This window comes from Anticarsia gemmatalis, chromosome 25 (assembly GCF_050436995.1).
Source record: "Anticarsia gemmatalis isolate Benzon Research Colony breed Stoneville strain chromosome 25, ilAntGemm2 primary, whole genome shotgun sequence".
NCBI classification, from domain to species: Eukaryota; Metazoa; Arthropoda; class Insecta; order Lepidoptera; family Erebidae; genus Anticarsia; species Anticarsia gemmatalis.
The window spans coordinates 20,402-43,269 of NC_134769.1; the positions used below are offsets into that span (position 1 = coordinate 20,402).

The 22,868-nt window shown below is 40.7% G+C and overlaps 1 protein-coding gene across 10 annotated transcripts in view; it reads right to left on the reverse strand.

Moving 5' to 3' along the window:
- Positions 1 to 9,652: 9,652 nt before the first annotated feature.
- LOC142983781 (muscle calcium channel subunit alpha-1-like) overlaps positions 9,653 to 22,868 on the reverse strand; it is a 93,165-nt gene continuing 79,949 nt past the window's right edge. For 3 of the 10 annotated variants that reach the window (XM_076130812.1, XM_076130813.1, XM_076130811.1), the window contains exons 26-48: positions 22,330 to 22,382; positions 22,075 to 22,212; positions 21,884 to 21,998; positions 21,674 to 21,804; positions 21,347 to 21,572; positions 21,079 to 21,177; positions 20,519 to 20,551; positions 19,554 to 19,739; positions 19,278 to 19,380; positions 19,030 to 19,199; positions 18,845 to 18,942; positions 18,675 to 18,763; positions 18,412 to 18,552; positions 18,008 to 18,173; positions 16,774 to 16,942; positions 16,590 to 16,689; positions 16,388 to 16,463; positions 16,224 to 16,307; positions 15,420 to 15,928; positions 14,388 to 14,494; positions 14,195 to 14,301; positions 13,965 to 14,031; positions 9,653 to 13,871 (exon numbers count right to left, since the gene is read on the reverse strand). In XM_076130812.1, the coding sequence (XP_075986927.1) occupies positions 13,587 to 13,871; positions 13,965 to 14,031; positions 14,195 to 14,301; positions 14,388 to 14,494; positions 15,420 to 15,928; positions 16,224 to 16,307; positions 16,388 to 16,463; positions 16,590 to 16,689; positions 16,774 to 16,942; positions 18,008 to 18,173; positions 18,412 to 18,552; positions 18,675 to 18,763; positions 18,845 to 18,942; positions 19,030 to 19,199; positions 19,278 to 19,380; positions 19,554 to 19,739; positions 20,519 to 20,551; positions 21,079 to 21,177; positions 21,347 to 21,572; positions 21,674 to 21,804; positions 21,884 to 21,998; positions 22,075 to 22,212; positions 22,330 to 22,382 (3,252 nt within the window). In that variant the 3' untranslated portion in view covers positions 9,653 to 13,586. Of the gene's footprint in view, positions 13,872 to 13,964; positions 14,032 to 14,194; positions 14,302 to 14,387; positions 14,495 to 15,419; positions 15,929 to 16,068; positions 16,107 to 16,223; positions 16,308 to 16,387; positions 16,464 to 16,589; positions 16,690 to 16,773; positions 16,943 to 18,007; positions 18,174 to 18,411; positions 18,553 to 18,674; positions 18,764 to 18,844; positions 18,943 to 19,029; positions 19,200 to 19,277; positions 19,381 to 19,553; positions 19,740 to 20,518; positions 20,552 to 21,078; positions 21,178 to 21,346; positions 21,573 to 21,673; positions 21,805 to 21,883; positions 21,999 to 22,074; positions 22,213 to 22,329; positions 22,383 to 22,868 lie in introns of those variants that run through there. The other 7 variants (XM_076130815.1, XM_076130818.1, XM_076130816.1 and 4 more) reach the window with 7 other exon arrangements.

Here is a 22,868-nt window from a genome sequence, read left to right on the forward strand (position 1 = left end):
ATATCTTTTTAGGGAGATGTTATAAGATTTCAGGGAGTCATAATATCTTTTCAGGGAGATGTTATAAGATTTCAGGGTGATGTTTTAAGATTTCAGGAAGCTATTATAAGATTTCAGGGAGTCATAATATCTTTTCAGGGAGATGTTATAAGATTTCAGGGAGTCATAATATCTTTTCAGGGAGATGTTATAAGATTTCAGGGTGATGTTTTAAGATTTCAGGAAGCTATTATAAGATTTCAGGGAGTCATAATATCTTTTTAGGGAGATGTTATAAGATTTCAGGGAGTCATAATATCTTTTCAGGGAGATGTTATAAGATTTCAGGGTGATGTTTTAAGATTTCAGGAAGCTATTATAAGATTTCAGGGAGTCATAATATCTTTTCAGGGAGATGTTATAAGATTTCAGGGTGATGTTTTAAGATTTCAGGAAGCTATTATAAGATTTCAGGGAGTCATAATATCTTTTTAGGGAGATGTTATAAGATTTCAGGGAGTCATAATATCTTTTCAGGGAGATGTTATAAGATTTCAGGGTGATGTTTTAAGATTTCAGGAAGCTATTATAAGATTTCAGGGAGTCATAATATCTTTTTAGGGAGATGTTATAAGATTTCAGGGAGTCATAATATCTTTTCAGGGAGATGTTATAAGATTTCAGGGTGATGTTTTAAGATTTCAGGAAGCTATTATAAGATTTCAGGGAGTCATAATATCTTTTCAGGGAGATGTTATAAGATTTCAGGGTGATGTTTTAAGATTTCAGGAAGCTATTATAAGATTTCAGGGAGTCATAATATCTTTTTAGGGAGATGTTATAAGATTTCAGGGAGTCATAATATCTTTTTAGGGAGATGTTATAAGATTTCAGGGAGTCATAATATCTTTTCAGGGAGATGTTATAAGATTTCAGGGTGATGTTTTAAGATTTCAGGAAGCTATTATAAGATTTCAGGGAGTCATAATATCTTTTTAGGGAGATGTTATAAGATTTCAGGGAGTCATAATATCTTTTCAGGGAGATGTTATAAGATTTCAGGGAGTCATAATATCTTTTTAGGGAGATGTTATAAGATTTCAGGGAGTCATAATATCTTTTCAGGGAGATGTTATAAGATTTCAGGGTGATGTTTTAAGATTTCAGGAAGCTATTATAAGATTTCAGGGAGTCATAATATCTTTTCAGGGAGATGTTATAAGATTTCAGGGTGATGTTTTAAGATTTCAGGAAGCTATTATAAGATTTCAGGGAGTCATAATATCTTTTCAGGGAGATGTTATAAGATTTCAGGGTGATGTTTTAAGATTTCAGGAAGCTATTATAAGATTTCAGGGAGTCATAATATCTTTTTAGGGAGATGTTATAAGATTTCAGGGAGTCATAATATCTTTTCAGGGAGATGTTATAAGATTTCAGGGAGTCATAATATCTTTTTAGGGAGATGTTATATGATTTCAGGGAGTCATAATATCTTTTCAGGGAGATGTTATAAGATTTCAGGGTGATGTTTTAAGATTTCAGGAAGCTATTATAAGATTTCAGGGAGTCATAATATCTTTTCAGGGAGATGTTATAAGATTTCAGGGTGATGTTTTAAGATTTCAGGAAGCTATTATAAGATTTCAGGGAGTCATAATATCTTTTTAGGGAGATGTTTTAAGATTTCAGGGAGTCATAATATCTTTTTAGGGAGATGTTATAAGATTTCAGGGAGTCATAATATCTTTTCAGGGAGATGTTATAAGATTTCAGGGTGATGTTTTAAGATTTCAGGAAGCTATTATAAGATTTCAGGGAGTCATAATATCTTTTCAGGGAGATGTTATAAGATTTCAGGGTGATGTTTTAAGATTTCAGGAAGCTATTATAAGATTTCAGGGAGTCATAATATCTTTTTAGGGAGATGTTATAAGATTTCAGGGAGTCATAATATCTTTTCAGGGAGATGTTATAAGATTTCAGGGTGATGTTTTAAGATTTCAGGAAGCTATTATAAGATTTCAGGGAGTCATAATATCTTTTTAGGGAGATGTTATAAGATTTCAGGGAGTCATAATATCTTTTCAGGGAGATGTTATAAGATTTCAGGGTGATGTTTTAAGATTTCAGGAAGCTATTATAAGATTTCAGGGAGTCATAATATCTTTTCAGGGAGATGTTATAAGATTTCAGGGTGATGTTTTAAGATTTCAGGAAGCTATTATAAGATTTCAGGGAGTCATAATATCTTTTTAGGGAGATGTTATAAGATTTCAGGGAGTCATAATATCTTTTCAGGGAGATGTTATAAGATTTCAGGGTGATGTTTTAAGATTTCAGGAAGCTATTATAAGATTTCAGGGAGTCATAATATCTTTTTAGGGAGATGTTATAAGATTTCAGGGAGTCATAATATCTTTTCAGGGAGATGTTATAAGATTTCAGGGTGATGTTTTAAGATTTCAGGAAGCTATTATAAGATTTCAGGGAGTCATAATATCATTTCAGGGAGATGTTTTAAGATTTCAGGAAGCTATTATAAGATTTCAGGGAGTCATAATATCTTTTCAGGGAGATGTTATAAGATTTCAGGGTGATGTTTTAAGATTTCAGGAAGCTATTATAAGATTTCAGGGAGTCATAATATCTTTTCAGGGAGATGTTATAAGATTTCAGGGTGATGTTTTAAGATTTCAGGAAGCTATTATAAGATTTCAGGGAGTCATAATATCTTTTTAGGGAGATGTTATAAGATTTCAGGGAGTCATAATATCTTTTCAGGGAGATGTTATAAGATTTCAGGGTGATGTTTTAAGATTTCAGGAAGCTATTATAAGATTTCAGGGAGTCATAATATCTTTTTAGGGAGATGTTATAAGATTTCAGGGAGTCATAATATCTTTTCAGGGAGATGTTATAAGATTTCAGGGTGATGTTTTAAGATTTCAGGAAGCTATTATAAGATTTCAGGGAGTCATAATATCATTTCAGGGAGATGTTTTAAGATTTCAGGAAGCTATTATAAGATTTCAGGGAGTCATAATATCTTTTCAGGGAGATGTTATAAGATTTCAGGGTGATGTTTTAAGATTTCAGGAAGCTATTATAAGATTTCAGGGAGTCATAATATCTTTTTAGGGAGATGTTATAAGATTTCAGGGAGTCATAATATCTTTTCAGGGAGATGTTATAAGATTTCAGGGAGTCATAATATCTTTTTAGGGAGATGTTATAAGATTTCAGGGAGTCATAATATCTTTTCAGGGAGATGTTATAAGATTTCAGGGTGATGTTTTAAGATTTCAGGAAGCTATTATAAGATTTCAGGGAGTCATAATATCTTTTCAGGGAGATGTTATAAGATTTCAGGGTGATGTTTTAAGATTTCAGGAAGCTATTATAAGATTTCAGGGAGTCATAATATCTTTTTAGGGAGATGTTTTAAGATTTCAGGGAGTCATAATATCTTTTTAGGGAGATGTTATAAGATTTCAGGGAGTCATAATATCTTTTCAGGGAGATGTTATAAGATTTCAGGGTGATGTTTTAAGATTTCAGGAAGCTATTATAAGATTTCAGGGAGTCATAATATCTTTTCAGGGAGATGTTATAAGATTTCAGGGTGATGTTTTAAGATTTCAGGAAGCTATTATAAGATTTCAGGGAGTCATAATATCTTTTTAGGGAGATGTTATAAGATTTCAGGGAGTCATAATATCTTTTCAGGGAGATGTTATAAGATTTCAGGGTGATGTTTTAAGATTTCAGGAAGCTATTATAAGATTTCAGGGAGTCATAATATCTTTTTAGGGAGATGTTATAAGATTTCAGGGAGTCATAATATCTTTTCAGGGAGATGTTATAAGATTTCAGGGTGATGTTTTAAGATTTCAGGAAGCTATTATAAGATTTCAGGGAGTCATAATATCTTTTCAGGGAGATGTTATAAGATTTCAGGGTGATGTTTTAAGATTTCAGGAAGCTATTATAAGATTTCAGGGAGTCATAATATCTTTTTAGGGAGATGTTATAAGATTTCAGGGAGTCATAATATCTTTTCAGGGAGATGTTATAAGATTTCAGGGTGATGTTTTAAGATTTCAGGAAGCTATTATAAGATTTCAGGGAGTCATAATATCTTTTTAGGGAGATGTTATAAGATTTCAGGGAGTCATAATATCTTTTCAGGGAGATGTTATAAGATTTCAGGGTGATGTTTTAAGATTTCAGGAAGCTATTATAAGATTTCAGGGAGTCATAATATCTTTTCAGGGAGATGTTATAAGATTTCAGGGTGATGTTTTAAGATTTCAGGAAGCTATTATAAGATTTCAGGGAGTCATAATATCTTTTTAGGGAGATGTTATAAGATTTCAGGGAGTCATAATATCTTTTCAGGGAGATGTTATAAGATTTCAGGGTGATGTTTTAAGATTTCAGGAAGCTATTATAAGATTTCAGGGAGTCATAATATCTTTTTAGGGAGATGTTTTAAGATTTCAGGGAGTCATAATATCTTTTTAGGGAGATGTTATAACATTTCAGGGAGTCATAATATCTTTTCAGGGAGATGTTATAAGATTTCAGGGTGATGTTTTAAGATTTCAGGAAGCTATTATAAGATTTCAGGGAGTCATAATATCTTTTTAGGGAGATGTTATAAGATTTCAGGGAGTCATAATATCTTTTCAGGGAGATGTTATAAGATTTCAGGGTGATGTTTTAAGATTTCAGGAAGCTATTATAAGATTTCAGGGAGTCATAATATCTTTTTAGGGAGATGTTATAAGATTTCAGGGAGTCATAATATCTTTTCAGGGAGATGTTATAAGATTTCAGGGTGATGTTTTAAGATTTCAGGAAGCTATTATAAGATTTCAGGGAGTCATAATATCTTTTTAGGGAGATGTTTTAAGATTTCAGGGAGTCATAATATCTTTTTAGGGAGATGTTATAACATTTCAGGGAGTCATAATATCTTTTCAGGGAGATGTTATAAGATTTCAGGGTGATGTTTTAAGATTTCAGGAAGCTATTATAAGATTTCAGGGAGTCATAATATCTTTTTAGGGAGATGTTATAAGATTTCAGGGAGTCATAATATCTTTTCAGGGAGATGTTATAAGATTTCAGGGTGATGTTTTAAGATTTCAGGAAGCTATTATAAGATTTCAGGGAGTCATAATATCTTTTTAGGGAGATGTTATAAGATTTCAGGGAGTCATAATATCTTTTCAGGGAGATGTTATAAGATTTCAGGGTGATGTTTTAAGATTTCAGGAAGCTATTATAAGATTTCAGGGAGTCATAATATCTTTTTAGGGAGATGTTATAAGATTTCAGGGAGTCATAATATCTTTTCAGGGAGATGTTATAAGATTTCAGGGTGATGTTTTAAGATTTCAGGAAGCTATTATAAGATTTCAGGGAGTCATAATATCTTTTTAGGGAGATGTTTTAAGATTTCAGGGAGTCATAATATCTTTTTAGGGAGATGTTATAACATTTCAGGGAGTCATAATATCTTTTCAGGGAGATGTTATAAGATTTCAGGGTGATGTTTTAAGATTTCAGGAAGCTATTATAAGATTTCAGGGAGTCATAATATCTTTTTAGGGAGATGTTATAAGATTTCAGGGAGTCATAATATCTTTTCAGGGAGATGTTATAAGATTTCAGGGTGATGTTTTAAGATTTCAGGAAGCTATTATAAGATTTCAGGGAGTCATAATATCTTTTTAGGGAGATGTTATAAGATTTCAGGGAGTCATAATATCTTTTCAGGGAGATGTTATAAGATTTCAGGGTGATGTTTTAAGATTTCAGGAAGCTATTATAAGATTTCAGGGAGTCATAATATCTTTTTAGGGAGATGTTATAAGATTTCAGGGAGTCATAATATCTTTTCAGGGAGATGTTATAAGATTTCAGGGTGATGTTTTAAGATTTCAGGAAGCTATTATAAGATTTCAGGGAGTCATAATATCTTTTTAGGGAGATGTTTTAAGATTTCAGGGAGTCATAATATCTTTTTAGGGAGATGTTATAACATTTCAGGGAGTCATAATATCTTTTCAGGGAGATGTTATAAGATTTCAGGGTGATGTTTTAAGATTTCAGGAAGCTATTATAAGATTTCAGGGAGTCATAATATCTTTTTAGGGAGATGTTATAAGATTTCAGGGAGTCATAATATCTTTTCAGGGAGATGTTATAAGATTTCAGGGTGATGTTTTAAGATTTCAGGAAGCTATTATAAGATTTCAGGGAGTCATAATATCTTTTTAGGGAGATGTTATAAGATTTCAGGGAGTCATAATATCTTTTCAGGGAGATGTTATAAGATTTCAGGGTGATGTTTTAAGATTTCAGGAAGCTATTATAAGATTTCAGGGAGTCATAATATCTTTTTAGGGAGATGTTTTAAGATTTCAGGGAGTCATAATATCTTTTTAGGGAGATGTTATAACATTTCAGGGAGTCATAATATCTTTTCAGGGAGATGTTATAAGATTTCAGGGTGATGTTTTAAGATTTCAGGAAGCTATTATAAGATTTCAGGGAGTCATAATATCTTTTTAGGGAGATGTTATAAGATTTCAGGGAGTCATAATATCTTTTCAGGGAGATGTTATAAGATTTCAGGGTGATGTTTTAAGATTTCAGGAAGCTATTATAAGATTTCAGGGAGTCATAATATCTTTTTAGGGAGATGTTATAAGATTTCAGGGAGTCATAATATCTTTTCAGGGAGATGTTATTAGATTTCAGGGAGTCATAATATCTTTTCAGGGAGATGTTTTAAGATTTCAGGGAGTCATAATATCTTTTCAGGGAGATGTTTTAAGATTTCAGGGAGTCATAATATCTTTTCAGGGAGATGTTATAAGATTTCAGGGTGATGTTTTAAGATTTCAGGAAGCTATTATAAGATTTCAGGGAGTCATAATATCTTTTTAGGGAGATGTTATAAGATTTCAGGGAGTCATAATATCTTTTCAGGGAGATGTTATAAGATTTCAGGGAGTCATAATATCTTTTTAGGGAGATGTTATAACATTTCAGGGAGTCATAATATCTTTTCAGGGAGATGTTATAAGATTTCAGGGTGATGTTTTAAGATTTCAGGAAGCTATTATAAGATTTCAGGGAGTCATAATATCTTTTCAGGGAGATGTTTTAAGATTTCAGGGAGTCATAATATCTTTTCAGGGAGATGTTATAAGATTTCAGGGTGATGTTTTAAGATTTCAGGAAGCTATTATAAGATTTCAGGGAGTCATAATATCTTTTTAGGGAGATGTTATAAGATTTCAGGGAGTCATAATATCTTTTCAGGGAGATGTTATAAGATTTCAGGGAGTCATAATATCTTTTTAGGGAGATGTTATAAGATTTCAGGGAGTCATAATATCTTTTCAGGGAGATGTTATAAGATTTCAGGGTGATGTTTTAAGATTTCAGGAAGCTATTATAAGATTTCAGGGAGTCATAATATCTTTTTAGGGAGATGTTATAAGATTTCAGGGAGTCATAATATCTTTTCAGGGAGATGTTATAAGATTTCAGGGAGTCATAATATCTTTTTAGGGAGATGTTATAACATTTCAGGGAGTCATAATATCTTTTCAGGGAGATGTTATAAGATTTCAGGGTGATGTTTTAAGATTTCAGGAAGCTATTATAAGATTTCAGGGAGTCATAATATCTTTTTAGGGAGATGTTATAAGATTTCAGGGAGTCATAATATCTTTTCAGGGAGATGTTATAAGATTTCAGGGTGATGTTTTAAGATTTCAGGAAGCTATTATAAGATTTCAGGGAGTCATAATATCTTTTCAGGGAGATGTTATAAGATTTCAGGGTGATGTTTTAAGATTTCAGGAAGCTATTATAAGATTTCAGGGAGTCATAATATCTTTTTAGGGAGATGTTATAAGATTTCAGGGAGTCATAATATCTTTTCAGGGAGATGTTATAAGATTTCAGGGTGATGTTTTAAGATTTCAGGAAGCTATTATAAGATTTCAGGGAGTCATAATATCTTTTTAGGGAGATGTTATAAGATTTCAGGGAGTCATAATATCTTTTCAGGGAGATGTTATTAGATTTCAGGGAGTCATAATATCTTTTCAGGGAGATGTTTTAAGATTTCAGGGAGTCATAATATCTTTTCAGGGAGATGTTTTAAGATTTCAGGGAGTCATAATATCTTTTCAGGGAGATGTTATAAGATTTCAGGGTGATGTTTTAAGATTTCAGGAAGCTATTATAAGATTTCAGGGAGTCATAATATCTTTTTAGGGAGATGTTATAAGATTTCAGGGAGTCATAATATCTTTTCAGGGAGATGTTATTAGATTTCAGGGAGTCATAATATCTTTTCAGGGAGATGTTTTAAGATTTCAGGGAGTCATAATATCTTTTCAGGGAGATGTTTTAAGATTTCAGGGAGTCATAATATCTTTTCAGGGAGATGTTATAAGATTTCAGGGTGATGTTTTAAGATTTCAGGAAGCTATTATAAGATTTCAGGGAGTCATAATATCTTTTTAGGGAGATGTTATAAGATTTCAGGGAGTCATAATATCTTTTCAGGGAGATGTTATTAGATTTCAGGGAGTCATAATATCTTTTCAGGGAGATGTTTTAAGATTTCAGGGAGTCATAATATCTTTTCAGGGAGATGTTATTAGATTTCAGGGAGTCATAATATCTTTTCAGGGAGATGTTTTAAGATTTCAGGGAGTCATAATATCTTTTCAGGGAGATGTTTTAAGATTTCAGGGAGTCATAATATCTTTTCAGGGAGATGTTTTAAGATTTCAGGGAGTCATAATATCTTTTCAGGGAGATGTTATTAGATTTCAGGGAGTCATAATATCTTTTCAGGGAGATGTTTTAAGATTTCAGGGAGTCATAATATCTTTTCAGGGAGATGTTTTAAGATTTCAGGGAGTCATAATATCTTTTCAGGGAGATGTTATAAGATTTCAGGGTGATGTTTTAAGATTTCAGGAAGCTATTATAAGATTTCAGGGAGTCATAATATCTTTTTAGGGAGATGTTATAAGATTTCAGGGAGTCATAATATCATTTCAGGGAGATGTTTTAAGATTTCAGGAAGCTATTATAAGATTTCAGGGAGTCATAATATCATTTCAGGGAGATGTTATAAGATTTCAGGAAGCTATTATAAGATTTCAGGAAGACATTATAAGATTTCAGGAAGATGTTATAAGATTTCAGGGAGTCATCATATCATTTCAGGAAGCTATTATTAGATTTCAGGGAGTCATGATATCTTTTCAGGGCAGATGATATAAGATTCCATTCATTGCATTTATTTCATTAATTCCATTTATTGCATTTATTCCATTCAGCTCATTCATTTCATTCATTGCATTCATTTCAGACATTGCATTCATTTCAATCGTTTCACACGTTTCATTCGTTTCACTCATTTCATTAATTTGTATAATGGCAGGTAGGTATATCTGTATGTATGTATTTGGTTGGGGAATGACATTGGTTAAGGAAATAGATTGCTGCGATTTTGTGTACTGCCAGCACCACCAGCACCTGCCCACCTTATACTTAATAGTCAGGATGATCGCTAGTATTACTTATCACAACTAAGTAGATATGAAATAAAACATGGCAGTGCGTTTCTCACGTTTTTTATTTATATGAAAACAATTTTACAATGTTCCTTTTTTAAACAATAAATATAGGTAATTATAATGTCTCAATGTTAATATGAGTGACGGAATAAATATATCTTTTACACTTTGTATTTACACAGTATGTACAGTCGGCCCAGTACACAGCGTACGGACCGAGCCCTCGTCACTGCTAGCCGGTAGTAGTCGCTAGTAGTCACTAGTAGTCGCTGCAGTCACTGTAGTCACTGCAGTCACTGCAGTCACTGTAGTCACTGCAGTCACTGCAGTCACTGTAGTCACTGCAGTCACTGCAGTCAGCGCTAGTCACTGCTAGCCGAACTAACCAACTAGCTAACGATACAACGCTACCAATATAAAAACGTACTTCAAACAAACCAAGAACGATTCTTTGAGTACAGCATTTAATCATTTTGTACATTATTTACACATGAAAATACTACTAACAAATGGATATTAAAAATTTAGATAAGTATTTGTTTTAGTCGGTCCGCGACCAGTCCCCCCGCGCCCCGCGCCCCGCTCGCACCGAGGCGGGTGAGCGGCGGGTGAGCGGCGAGCGCGACCAGGGACACATACGAGCGAGGAGGACTCCACATTAAAACATTTAAAACTTCATCAATAAACTCTTACAATCACTAACAGAACAGACAATATGGTGGAATCCAAACGATTGAGTATACAAAAATGGCAGAAAATATAAAGGCTATTTGACAAGTTCAACAAGAACACGTAACAAATAAATGTAACATCGTCTAAAACACAGTTGGCACCTGAAACGTTGAGGAAGCGTTCGTGTATTTAGGCTACATCATCATCATCATCATCATCATCAGCAGCGCGGCCCCAGCCCTCGTCGTGCCGCCGGTACAGCGATACTTAGACGTGGTCGAGGCGAGCTGCGGCCGCGCTCATTACTATATACGATCGGATACATGTATTATAATTAATAAAGCATCCTCACTAGACATTACACCTTTGCACCTGTACTCGCCCGTGCTCACGTAACTCGCGGCACTACATTGCACGACAGACACGTGTGCTACATTACTGTGCTACACTTTATTGGTAGGTAATATTTATCTAAGTATTATTGCACACTTGTATTGAACCTTGTAATGTCACGTGTGGATTGTGTTTATATTAGAACCGTCATATAAGTCAGTTTGGTTTCGACGATCGACGTTGAGCACTTAACGACAAAGATCTATATATGTAGTTTAGAATTTAAACTCGCGTCAACTGTCGAACCAAACTTATAAATGAAGTGTGTCGCGTGTGGCACCGCGCGCGCGCGTGCAGTTGGCGACCGACTGCACGCGCGTGATCGGCCACACAGTCTTTCTCTGAATACATAATAATATGTTTAAAACAAATAATACATAACATTTACATATTTAACAAATATTTTACAATTATTGTGCGTTACGTTCAATAAAATGTTTGTTGTTGTAGCCTAAACTGATACAGTGGTACAATAGAAAGAGAAGGAAGACGTCCTCTCGGCCGACGAGCTAGCACGTGTTAGTGCGTGGAGTCGCGTGGTGGCGCGTGGTGGCACGTCGGCCGGAGCGTGTACAGTATATAAATATAATAATGTTCGGAAAGATGATTAGATCTCTTAATTCTAGAGGAATGTGGAACGTGGTGACGGTAAGTTGTCGCAGACGATATATCTACACTACGTCGCTTTATCGAAACTTTAAAAGGGCACTTACTAGGGGGTAGCTGTTCAGCTATCGCGAGCCGCGCCGCCCCCACCGCCCCTCCGCCCGCACCGCCCCTGCCAGCACCCACTAGCACCTACCGCGGCTACTAGCGGCTACTAGAGCGGCGACTAGTGCGGCGACTAGTGCGGCGGGGTGGCGCGCCTCGCTACGTTTAACTAGGTATAAAAACTAAATCATTCGCGTCAGCAGTCAGACGGCGGGCGCGGACTGCGACCAGAGACACTCCACGTGAGTAAATGCCTCTTCACACAGTACACCGTTACTCCATTACTGTCTTTTTATGAGATTCATTATGTGGTAATGAGACGTCTAACAACTTTATTTTGTAGCACAGTGCAACGCTGCGTACAAACATAGAGCACAAGAGGAACACTTTCACATTAGAACAATATCTGAATGTTTGTCTGTTATTACAAACCACACAAGTAACTATAGAGGTACAATAGTAAATATACTGCGCACACTTGTGTACAGACACAATACGCGTATATATAGTAGCGTGTTCTCATCGTACCAGTGTTACACTGTCAGCGAGGGAGAGAGAGGGAGAGGCAGAGGTGAACAACAAAACAAAGTTGCTAGCGAGGTGGTCGCTGCGAGCGCTGTGACACTGAACACTGACCGATGTGTTAGATGAGTGGTACGAATGGTACGAGTGGTACGAGTGGCCGTAAGGCTAATGTGAGGTGATGATAAAGTGTCCGCGACATCGACGATGCTCTCTAAGTATTAGTTGAACAACACGGTTGCTCTCTAAGGTAGCGAAGGACTTGCTATGTTCCCATACTAAGCTCATACGTCGGAGTAAACGAGTAAACGAGTGAACAGAATGTCGAGTAGAACTAACAACCCGAGAAGGACATGGATGGAGAGATCGTATATAAATTGATCCACCTATAAAATCTATTAAAACTTCAAAAGTGTGCTTACGTTATATTGTAAACTTACTGAAACGATGAAAATCAGACTTTCATCTAAATAGTTTTACGAGTACGAATTACACTAGAGTCGTTTAGTGTCTAGTCTAAAAGTGGTCAAAGCTATACGCGCGCCCCGCTCGCCCCCCTCCCCACCTTCCCCTCCCCGCACAGCAGGCGCAGGGAGGCAGGAAGGTGAAGGAGGCACGAGCGAGGAGAGCGCGCCAGGTAAACTACTGAAAATTGGAGATCCCTCCGGCGAGGGCTAGTATTACAATCAGTTCGTCAAAGTCTTCAAGTACGGTATTGTCACGGATCTGCGGTCATTTGCGGTCAGCTGCGGTCAACTGCGGTCAGCTGCAGTCAGCTGCAGTCAGCTGCGCTACAAACACAAGGTCCCTCTACACACGCTTGATGCGCTTGCTGCCACACAACTCTCACTTAATACTGGATGTAACAATCAAACAAAGCGTGGGATTCCTTCATTATGATGATATTACCAAAGAAGCTTTCATTAGCATTCAACAGATTGGAAACATTTAGCTTTATTGATATTAGATACAAATATAACACACGGATAATCTCGTGCAACTTGTAAACATAAAACACATTACGCTAGGTGTAAAGTGAAATTGAAACAACACATATTGAGCTGTCGGAGACGACACATTCACACACACACACACACACACACACACACTCACACAAAAGTGTCAAGTGGCAGCAGATAGTAAGGCGTCCAAGTACACACACTCAACACTCAACACTCAGCACTCAGGGTGTTATAATGTCAGCGTAGTTGTAGTTACATTATGTTTGTAGTTATATATTTTATATTGTTTTAGGGAGATTCGTATTTTCTCTCTCAAAATTCCAAAAATTACATTTTGCTAATATAAGAATTTAAAACGGTCAATACTCAGTAATATCGACAATTGGAAACTAGGTACTAATATTGTTTATTATTTCTGTGGTGGGCCTAAAGTATCGCTATTCACCTATTTGACTACACGTCAGGTGAGGCGCGTCGCGCAGGCGCAGGCGCACGAGCGCGCGGCCGCACGTCGCTCAGGACACACGCGCACTGACGCACTCGGTGCCGGCACCCTGCCCTTATGCACTCAGTGCTATCTAACCGCCCGCTCCACAACTAAACAGCACACGAAGGTTTGAGCACAGACAGGCGGAGAGTAGCGGGGAGTAGCGCAGTGGAAGGTACTGGAGGTATACAGCCGAGTACAAAGTGGAACATATAGGAGTAGAGGGCGAGCGCGCTACACCAGCACCGGCTTGCGTTTTCTCTTTTTCCTGTGGTGCTGTTGCTCCTGCTGGTGTAGTTGATCTTGCGGCTCCTGTTGCTGCTGTCGCTGCTGGCGGTGTTGGTGGTGGTGGTGGTGGCGGTGGGGGTGCGCGGGGGGCGCGGGGTGCGCGGGGCGCGGCGCGCACGCGGCGGGGGCGGGTGCTATAACCGCTTGAGCGGCGGCGGCGGCAAGCTCGCCGGCTGGTGGAACGGGTGGTATTGGCGGGCAAGGATGTCGCCCTAGAACCCAGACGTTACACTATACATTCGTTATTATCGTTATGGTTAGCAACGACGCAGCTGAAAAGGATTAGTGAGCATTAAGCTTCGTGCGACGATCTCTGATACTTACAACTTGCGCCTGCTGGCTTTGAGCTTGCTTGATGTTCTTCTCGTTCACCATCAGCTGGTGCGCGGCCCTGCAACGTGAATAACGCACCATTCACGAACTGCAGGCAATTATAGCTTAATGTAATGTGTAACAATGTTGTTACTCGCTTCTGTCAGCCCATCATTATGTACTCGTACGTATGTAACTGTTCGTTATTCAGTAATAAATACATGAGAACTAAAGAGGGAGACCTGTCCATCTGCTCCTGCGTCATCTCGAGCGCCTCCTGCATCTCGCGCGAGGTGTTGCGCACGAACTCAGGGTCGCAGTACTCGCCTAGGCCCTGCTCCTGCAGCACCTGCGCCGCACACACACACGCGAGCTCGTTAGTGTACAGATCGACAGTGGACGAGTGTATAGTGTCGGCATAGAGTCGGTACTGACCCTGGTGACGAGGCTCTCCGCGGAGCCGACGACGACGGGCGCGCCGGCGTTGTTGGCGCGCGGACTGCCGGGCAGCGACACCACGCCGCGCCCGATGCTATCGCCTCCTGCGACACGCGCCAGCACACTCTACATACACCGTATACACAGAGCACAGAGCGCGAGTACTTCACGTACTTCATGTACTTCACGTCTCTCTCACGACTCACAAGTAGCCACTGCCTCCACTTTATGATTGTAATTATTATGAACTTGAACACGTTAAAATTGTGTGAACATACCTCGATTCATTTAGTTTTAGTGAATCTAATATCTAAACTATGAAATGTCTAATTTTCCAAAGCTCATAAGCTAGCCTATGATGATCGTTAAAGCGATGAATCTTAATCATTTTCTATACATTAATCTAAATCAATAGCGTCCTCGTGGATATTTATGATTGTTCAAATTTCGTGCAAATCATACAAAACAAAAACTCGTCGAACTCTTCTAAAAGCTTCTCTAAGTCCTCACTCTAAGATGCAGAACTATGTAGCACTCCGATGTTAGTCACATGCTAGTTACAAGATGTTATTATGATGAACGCTTGTCCTGCGACCCGCCTGTGTCGCGTCGTTATCGCATAGCGCGTGACTGCGCCCGACTGCGCCTGACTGCGCGTGACTGCGTGAGACCGTCGTCGCTGCAGTTTGCAGTCGGCAGTCGATCGTACTTATATGTGCACAAGACATGTGTGTCGGTAGATTCGTGTGAGATTGCAAAAACATGAAATTTGCTCAAGCGAAGTGTGAGTGTGTTAGATTTTAAATCGATACCGTCAGATCGTCGCTCGCCTGCGATAATATCCCGTAAGGCCCCGAGATTCGTGGACGAGCATTCGTAATTCTACAATATAGAAAGCTTCCTTCGAACCGAAACCACTCGGAAGTGAACGTCTCCTAGAAACTCAACCGAGCACATGATCGTAAAGGTACGTCACAAGAGAAGGCGAGACCGAGTGAGCGTCGGAAGGAAGCCCCCGTGAGTGCGGACCTGGCGAGTGCGGGCGATCTACAAGCCGAGCGGCCGGCGCATGCGTGGCGGCCGCCCCCGACGAGGCGCTGCGCACCATCCGACCTGTGACGTGCGGCGCGCGCGCGGCTCGCAGGCTGCGGCGCTCGCACTTGCCCACGCGCTCCAGGCGCTCCAGGCGCTCCAGGCGCTCGGCCGCGTGCGAGAACGCGAACGGCAGCTTGGCGGCCGCGTTGTACCCGTATAGCGTCATGGTGCGCGCCTCCGTCGTGGGCGTGCACTCGCTGGCCAGCAGCGGCGAGATCTTGGGCTGGATGGTGAGCTCGAAGGCGCCGGGCGACGGCGACTGGTCCTCGCCGGCGGCGCGCGGCGCGGCCGACTCCTCGGGGTGCACCTTCTGGCGCGAGCCGCCGGCGGGGGCCCGCGGGGGGGCCGCGCCCGCGCCCTCGGCCGGCGTCGACAGGTAGTTGACGCAGCCGAACGCCAGCCCGATCTGGCCGAGCATCTCGGGGTAGTTGGACTTTTGGTTGCTGTTAGTTACGTACCGTTATCCACGCGCAAGCGGTGAAACAAGATGGAAGCGTTAGACGGTTAGCGAGCGTTACGAGGGTGCGATGCGGAAATGGAAACTTCAGAACGAAATCAACTAGAAAACCACACCGTTGGCTACCTTGATACATAGTGTTCTTTAGATCGTTTGTGGTTCTTCTGTAATATAATATAAGCATTGATCACTTAGATTCTGTCCGTATTAGGTATTAATCGCACGCATCGACAGCGATGATCGATGTTAAATGTAATCAAGCGTAAGGAAAGTCTACTCACTCGAGCACTTGATATATTTTCTCTGATTCTCCGTTGAATATGAGAGGCCTCAGTGGGATTTGTTCTTTAGGTTGCCCGTTAGCTCTGCGATCATACAAAATGTATTGTTTAGAATTTATTGACGCCGAAAATACAAGGCAATTCACTCGACAGTGGATACTTACAAGTTAGGTGTAAGAGAGAGAGGTCCGACGCCGTACTCCCGCTGCATCATCGAACTCAAATGATTACCCACGCCGTCTGAAACATCGCACATAACATAACCGCGTCAGTATTGATGTATTACAGTACAACTGGTAGTGTGACTGAGGTGTAGAGCTTTGTTTCGGATGAGAGGAGGTGTGCACGCCGGGTAAGAACCGTTACCTGCTGGTGGTTCGCCATGTTTCCGATGGCGGTGGAAGTTTCTGTTGGGCCCGTGTCTTCGTATACTGGACCACACGCCTCCGAACAGCGAGTGATTTCTCTGCGGAACACGAAAGGTTCATACATATTGAATACAGTGAGCGGTAGGGAGCGGTACTCAGTACAGTAGTAGCTCAGTACGTACGCGGTGCATGGGCACGTCGCACTCGGCCGTGATGTCGTCGAGGTTGCCGGAGATGGCGCGCTTGAGCTCGGGCCCCGCCTCGTGCAGCGTGCGCAGCCCCGCCTGCAGCGTCATCTGGTGGCTCTGCTCGTCCGTCTGCCGCAACTCTTGCTCTTTCCGCTTTTTGAACCTTTCGAGTGAAAGCCGCCATTACTCGCGCTGATCACCTCCCGCACTATACTTACGCGTTCCTCGCGGGAGTGCAACTATGCCAAGCGTTCGAGTGTATTCCAAAAGATCCGCTAAATATTATATTGAAAATGTCTATCTATTGTATAATAATAGTTCGCTAAAAAACTGCAAAAATATGTTATCTACAATGAATGTCGTAACTATCCATAATCTAAATAATCCCAAAGAGAAAATTCAGACAGCTATTGTACCTAAGTCTAAATGCGAAGTTGAAAAATTTCAAAGAAATCGATCGAGTCACTTTCACAAACTAAGTCTAAATAATAATATGTAACATAAATATCACAAAAAACACAACATATAACAATGGGAGGTGAACAATATGAACATGTCGGATAAATAAACAGTGGTAGTCGGAGCGGAGCGGCGGCAACATCGGCATGCTCTTGCATCAACCATTCAAACGTGGGGTGGGTACTCAAAACTGGCTCGAACAAGCTAAACAAAACATTATCGTCTGTCGGGGGCAAAGTCGAGGGACATGCAGGGTCAAACGGTTTGTTCTGAACCGGTCCCGGCACACTGAGCACACGCGCGGTATATATGTATGAGCACGTAGCGGGCGGGGGCGGGGGGCACACAGCGTCGGCGCAGCGCTCGCCGTTCAACACTAGGGGGAACATTCTGTCCTACTCGTACACATACGTAAGTATATTGTGTTGTTACTCACGCGTGATTCCTATGAAACAAAAATTCGTATATCAGTGTCCACCGAACTCAAATGAAATGAATTAAACAAACACGAAATAAATACAAATAAAACAATCGAACATCTGACATTAGCCGATCTCGTCCACTCTAACAAACAACATGGCATTTGTATGTAACACCACGTGTTGAAAACTAGGTGTAACAATATACTTAGTTGATTTAGAATAAGAAGTAACACAAGACATATTGACAATACATTATTTTTACAAAGCCAATCGGTAGCACAGGTCCCTGTGGGAGCAGCGCGATGTCGTGTTTGTCGTAATATATACGTATGGAGAGAGCGTCTGACCTGCGGAAGTAGTCCTGTATGAGGAAGGTGGCGTAGAACTTGCCGACGGTGATCTCATTGGGGTCGCCGGGCGGCGGCACCACCTGGTCCAGCAGCTTGGGCGACGTGCGCTTCCAGATCTTCTTGATGACGGCGCGCAGCTCCGTGTTGCAGTCGTCGATGTTCCCTGGCACGTATCAGTATAGACACATTAGACAGGTATAAGTCCAGCGCCGACATTAAGCACTAATCAAACAGCTTACGACATGTTCGATCGAGTATTGATCACTCATGAGTTTTTAGAGGCTATCATTCTTGCGCTTGTAAAGTCAACTATTAATAGTTTTATACTGTTAGTGATGAACAATGTTAAGCAAGGGTCGGTCGGTGTCGTCGTGACGGAAGCTACGAGTGTGGAGAGTTACCCTCGGTCTTGATCTTGAGCGAGGTGCGCACGACGGCGAACAGCGTGGCGTTGAACAGCACCGTGCCGTCCGAGTTGAGCGGCATGTTCATCGACACCAGCCGCTTGCACGCCACGCGGTGCGGACACAGCTTGCCGAAACCTACACACACACACACACACACACATACATACATAATATACATAACCACGCACCAGACAGTTGCAACTGTACTAGAAGATTATCACTACAGCAAATGTTGTACTATTAAACCGAACACTCACCTAGGGGTGGGCTAATTTTTCTTAACAAAGTAACTACATCTAAATGTTTAATTCTACCCTTCGCGTCAGGATCGTATTCGCTCCACAACCTGAAACATGATACGTGTGTATTTACTCGTACCTGCACAGACTACAACAACGACGATAATGTTTCAACGTGCCGAGGTTACCTTATAAATTCATCTAAGTGGTGTGGTCCCAATATAGACCAGTCTCGAGTTAGATAGTCGAAGTTATCCATAATGACAGCCACGAACAAATTAATAATCTGTAACAATACAGCAGTGGAATGAACGATGAACGGAACCTTGCATACGATACTAAGGTGTTCATAGTAGAGACGGGTGTTAGTTACCAAGAATGAACACAGCACGTAGAAGGATATGAAGTAGGGGAAGGCGAGCACGGAGCCGCACGTGGAGTCGGGGTCGTCGGGCTCCACGTCGCCCTCCTCGTGGTAGTTGCGGTCGCAGCGCACGTCCGGCTCCGGCGACACGCCCATCATGATGTCCTGCCACGCCTCACCTGCAGCAGTACAGTTCGAGGCAGGTTAGTGTGTGCTCTGTCTCAAGCGATGAACCCAGTGAGTGAGCGGCGACTGACCGGTGGCGGAGCGGAACAGCACGAGCAGCGCCTGCGGGAACGTCTGGAAGTGGTTGTTCCGGGTGATCGGCGAGTCGTCGTCTATCGCTATCTTGCCGAACACCTGCACAAAACAAATTCATTCACTATTCAAAATACCTGTCTTGTTTTGTCTATTTTCTGACTTACTTCTGACTTCTTTACTACTCATCGTTGCTTTTCTCTTGTTTTGGACTCTAAATTGTCTGGGTGATGACACACATTGATGACAATGGTATTGTATCACGCGGCACTGACCTGCATCCCGACGACGGCGTAGATGAAGAACAGCATGAGGATGAGGAGCGCCACGTAGGGCAGCGCCTGGAAGGACTTGATGAAGGTCCACAGCAGCGTGCGGATGCCCTCGCCGCGGGACAGCAGCTTCACCAGCCTCATCACACGGAACAGCCGGAAGAAGTTTATCGATGGAATTGAACTCTCCTGCAGGTTCCACATATTGTGTGAGAATCAGATCAACATAGATGTGCCGGCGTGTCATAAAACTCCAAATAAAATGAAACAATACAGTCATAGTAAGATACGCAAAACAGTGGAAACCTTTGGTAATGTTGAGATGAAATAAAGTAGTCGAGTTTAGAGTCGAGAGATCCGAGCATCTTCGCATTTGAAATGGTAAGATGAATTATGCCGCTGTAGTCATCAGTAGATCGACTTTGTGACCAGAACAGTTTATTTATTTAAGTAAAAACAACTACAAATCAAACAGTGTATATATAATTGATATTGTTGTTTGTTTACTAGTGCTGTGTGCATCAACGTACGTGCTGTAGTACAAGGCGGTGTCGAGCGCCGACGTGATCTCTCACGTCAGTTATATTCGCCGCGGAGGCGCGGTGTTACTGTCCCACACGTCCACGTCACGTACATGTAAAGCTAGCTGCTCACCGATGTTATTGCGTCACAGTCTCCACGGACGACAGCTAAAGCTTGTTGTTCATCACTATCTAAGTTTAGTGCAACGTATTCATTCGACAGTGTTACTCCTCATTCTACATACTTATTAATGTTAGTGTTTTATACATGTGTTTTAGTTCTAACTTATTGTTGTAATGATTGTAAACGTCATTTATATCTAGAACAGTTCAAGTGTGACATGAGTCAGATGAATGTGTCGCGTGGATATAAATGTCGCGTACGATGTGTGTGCGTGTGTGTGTGTGAGTGAGTGAGTACACAGGGAGCGTGGAAGCGAGTGTTACCTTGACGACGTGCGCTCTTGGCATCCCACTTCCCTGAAACAACAGCAGTGTTGAGAGGCGTCCTCGTACAGTTCACACTACACAATGTACACAATGTACACAGTATACATACATACATACATACATACATACATAGATACATAGAGATGTGAGAGCATTAGCGTTTGCTGTTATTACAACATCGAGATCGTCCATGCTCGGGACAGTAACTGTGCCGTCTATCGTTTGGAATCACCCACATTCATTTTATACTGCATTCTAACTGAATCAATGAATCAATTGAACAGAGTTCGAGTCAAAAGTCAAGATAATTTGTCTTTACAGTTGTCTGATATTCGCCTTTGTCGATGCATGATAGGAGAATACATATTTAAAAAATACAGTACATATTTAAGATTTTATTTAAGACTGCCAGTAAGTACTTCACTAAATTATTTACAAGTAAGTAAATAAAAAATTGCGGATTCCAAAGTTAGACAGCATAGATAGATCCAAGTGAGAGTGTAGTTCTATTGGTGGTAGTTGTGTGTGAGGGGTGGGAGGGGGTGCGGGGAGCTCACCTGGTTCTTGAGTTCATTGACCTGCGAGACCACGATGTCGATAATGCTGCCCAGCACGATGATGAAGTCGAACGTGTTCCACGCGTCCCCGAAGTAGTTCTACATACAATCATCAACTTAATAGGACATTCAACCTGACCTTTGTGCAACTGTTGTACACGCGTAGTTCAAAGAGTGGACTGTTTTTATACTAAATGGGTCTATTTCAACAAATATAGAGTCAATGCATTCATTTAAATAGTGTTGTAAGCGCAACGAGAAGGTTTACCTTAAACCTAAAGGCGGCTAGTTTGAATATGAACTCGAGCGCGAACACGGCGGTGAACAGCATGTTGAGCATGTCCAGCGCCTTGCTGTACTCGTGCGGCTGGTTGTGGTACTTCATGGCCAGCGTGATGGTGTTGATCATGATCAGCACGAAGATGGCGTACTCGAACGGCTGCGACGTCACGAACCACCACACCTTGTACTGTATCCGGTGCTTCGGTATATACCTGCAACACACAAACACACATACACACACATGATATACGTCACTTATATATAGCAACATACATCGACTGTGTCAATACAACACGACGCGTGACGGTCTCACCTTCTGATAGGTTTAGCTTTGAGCGCAAACTCGATGCAGTTCCTCTGATTCTTATCTAACTCACAGTTTTTATACTCTTGCTCACCCTCGTTTTGGAATGTCACTATGACGAAACCGACGAATATATTTACCTAAAACATTTTCAATTTGTTGTAAACCTTTTACACTCGAGTAATAGTAAGTAGAGAATCTGTGCTTGTTTCGACTCACCATAAAGAAGGCAATTATAATAATATAAATAATATAGTAGGCTGCAACAATTGGACGGAAGTTAGTTATGGGACCACGATCCTCAGCATTCGAGTCTATAGACACGTACAACAACCTGGAACACGACAGTCACCGTCAGTACAGTGCCGCGGCGCGGTGAACACGCGAGTGATCGTGACGCGGACACGCACCCTGGCCAGCCCTCGAACGTGGACACGGTGAACAGAGTGAGCATTCCCTTCATCACGTTGTCGAAGTGGAAGTCGTTCCGCTTCCACTCTCTGTCCCTCACCACGTAATTGCGGTTCTCAAACACTAAATACGTCCCTCTGGAACACAACACGCCGTTTAAACTCATGCAATACATGATGATGGTATTTATAAGATTTTATTTCATGTATCAATCACTTCATAACTTTAAAATATTTCAAATTCAAGATACTCACTGACATTCGTCCCTTGTCATTTTCGAAATATCATTACATCTAAAAAATTTACCCTGAAACAAAAGGCTCAGCGATTAAATCTTTGTCACACAAGTAGAGCCACGAGTAGAAAGGAACAACGTTAGTTAGCGGCATGCACCGACAATCGACATCTACGAACAAATATAACAGATAGCATTATCATAATGCAAGTATATTATTATTGACTACAGTTACAGTACAGCGCTGCAGGTGATCGCATGATCTGTGCGATTGTACTCAATCAACCCATTTCTCATGATACGAGCCTATGATAGAAGCACAATCATAATAGTATAGCATACAATATAAACATCGTTACGACAAGTAGTAGCTGCTATGTGTTTACACAATAAACTGTACATACTATCTCAGTTACTACGAGTACGCGGTGACTGCTACTGTTCCAGCGTTACTTGATAATAATAAATAGTAACAAGCTCTGTATAATAATCGATATCATGCAACATTCAGATCAAACTGACATCAGCAACATTCACACTTTTTAAGTTCTCAGAACC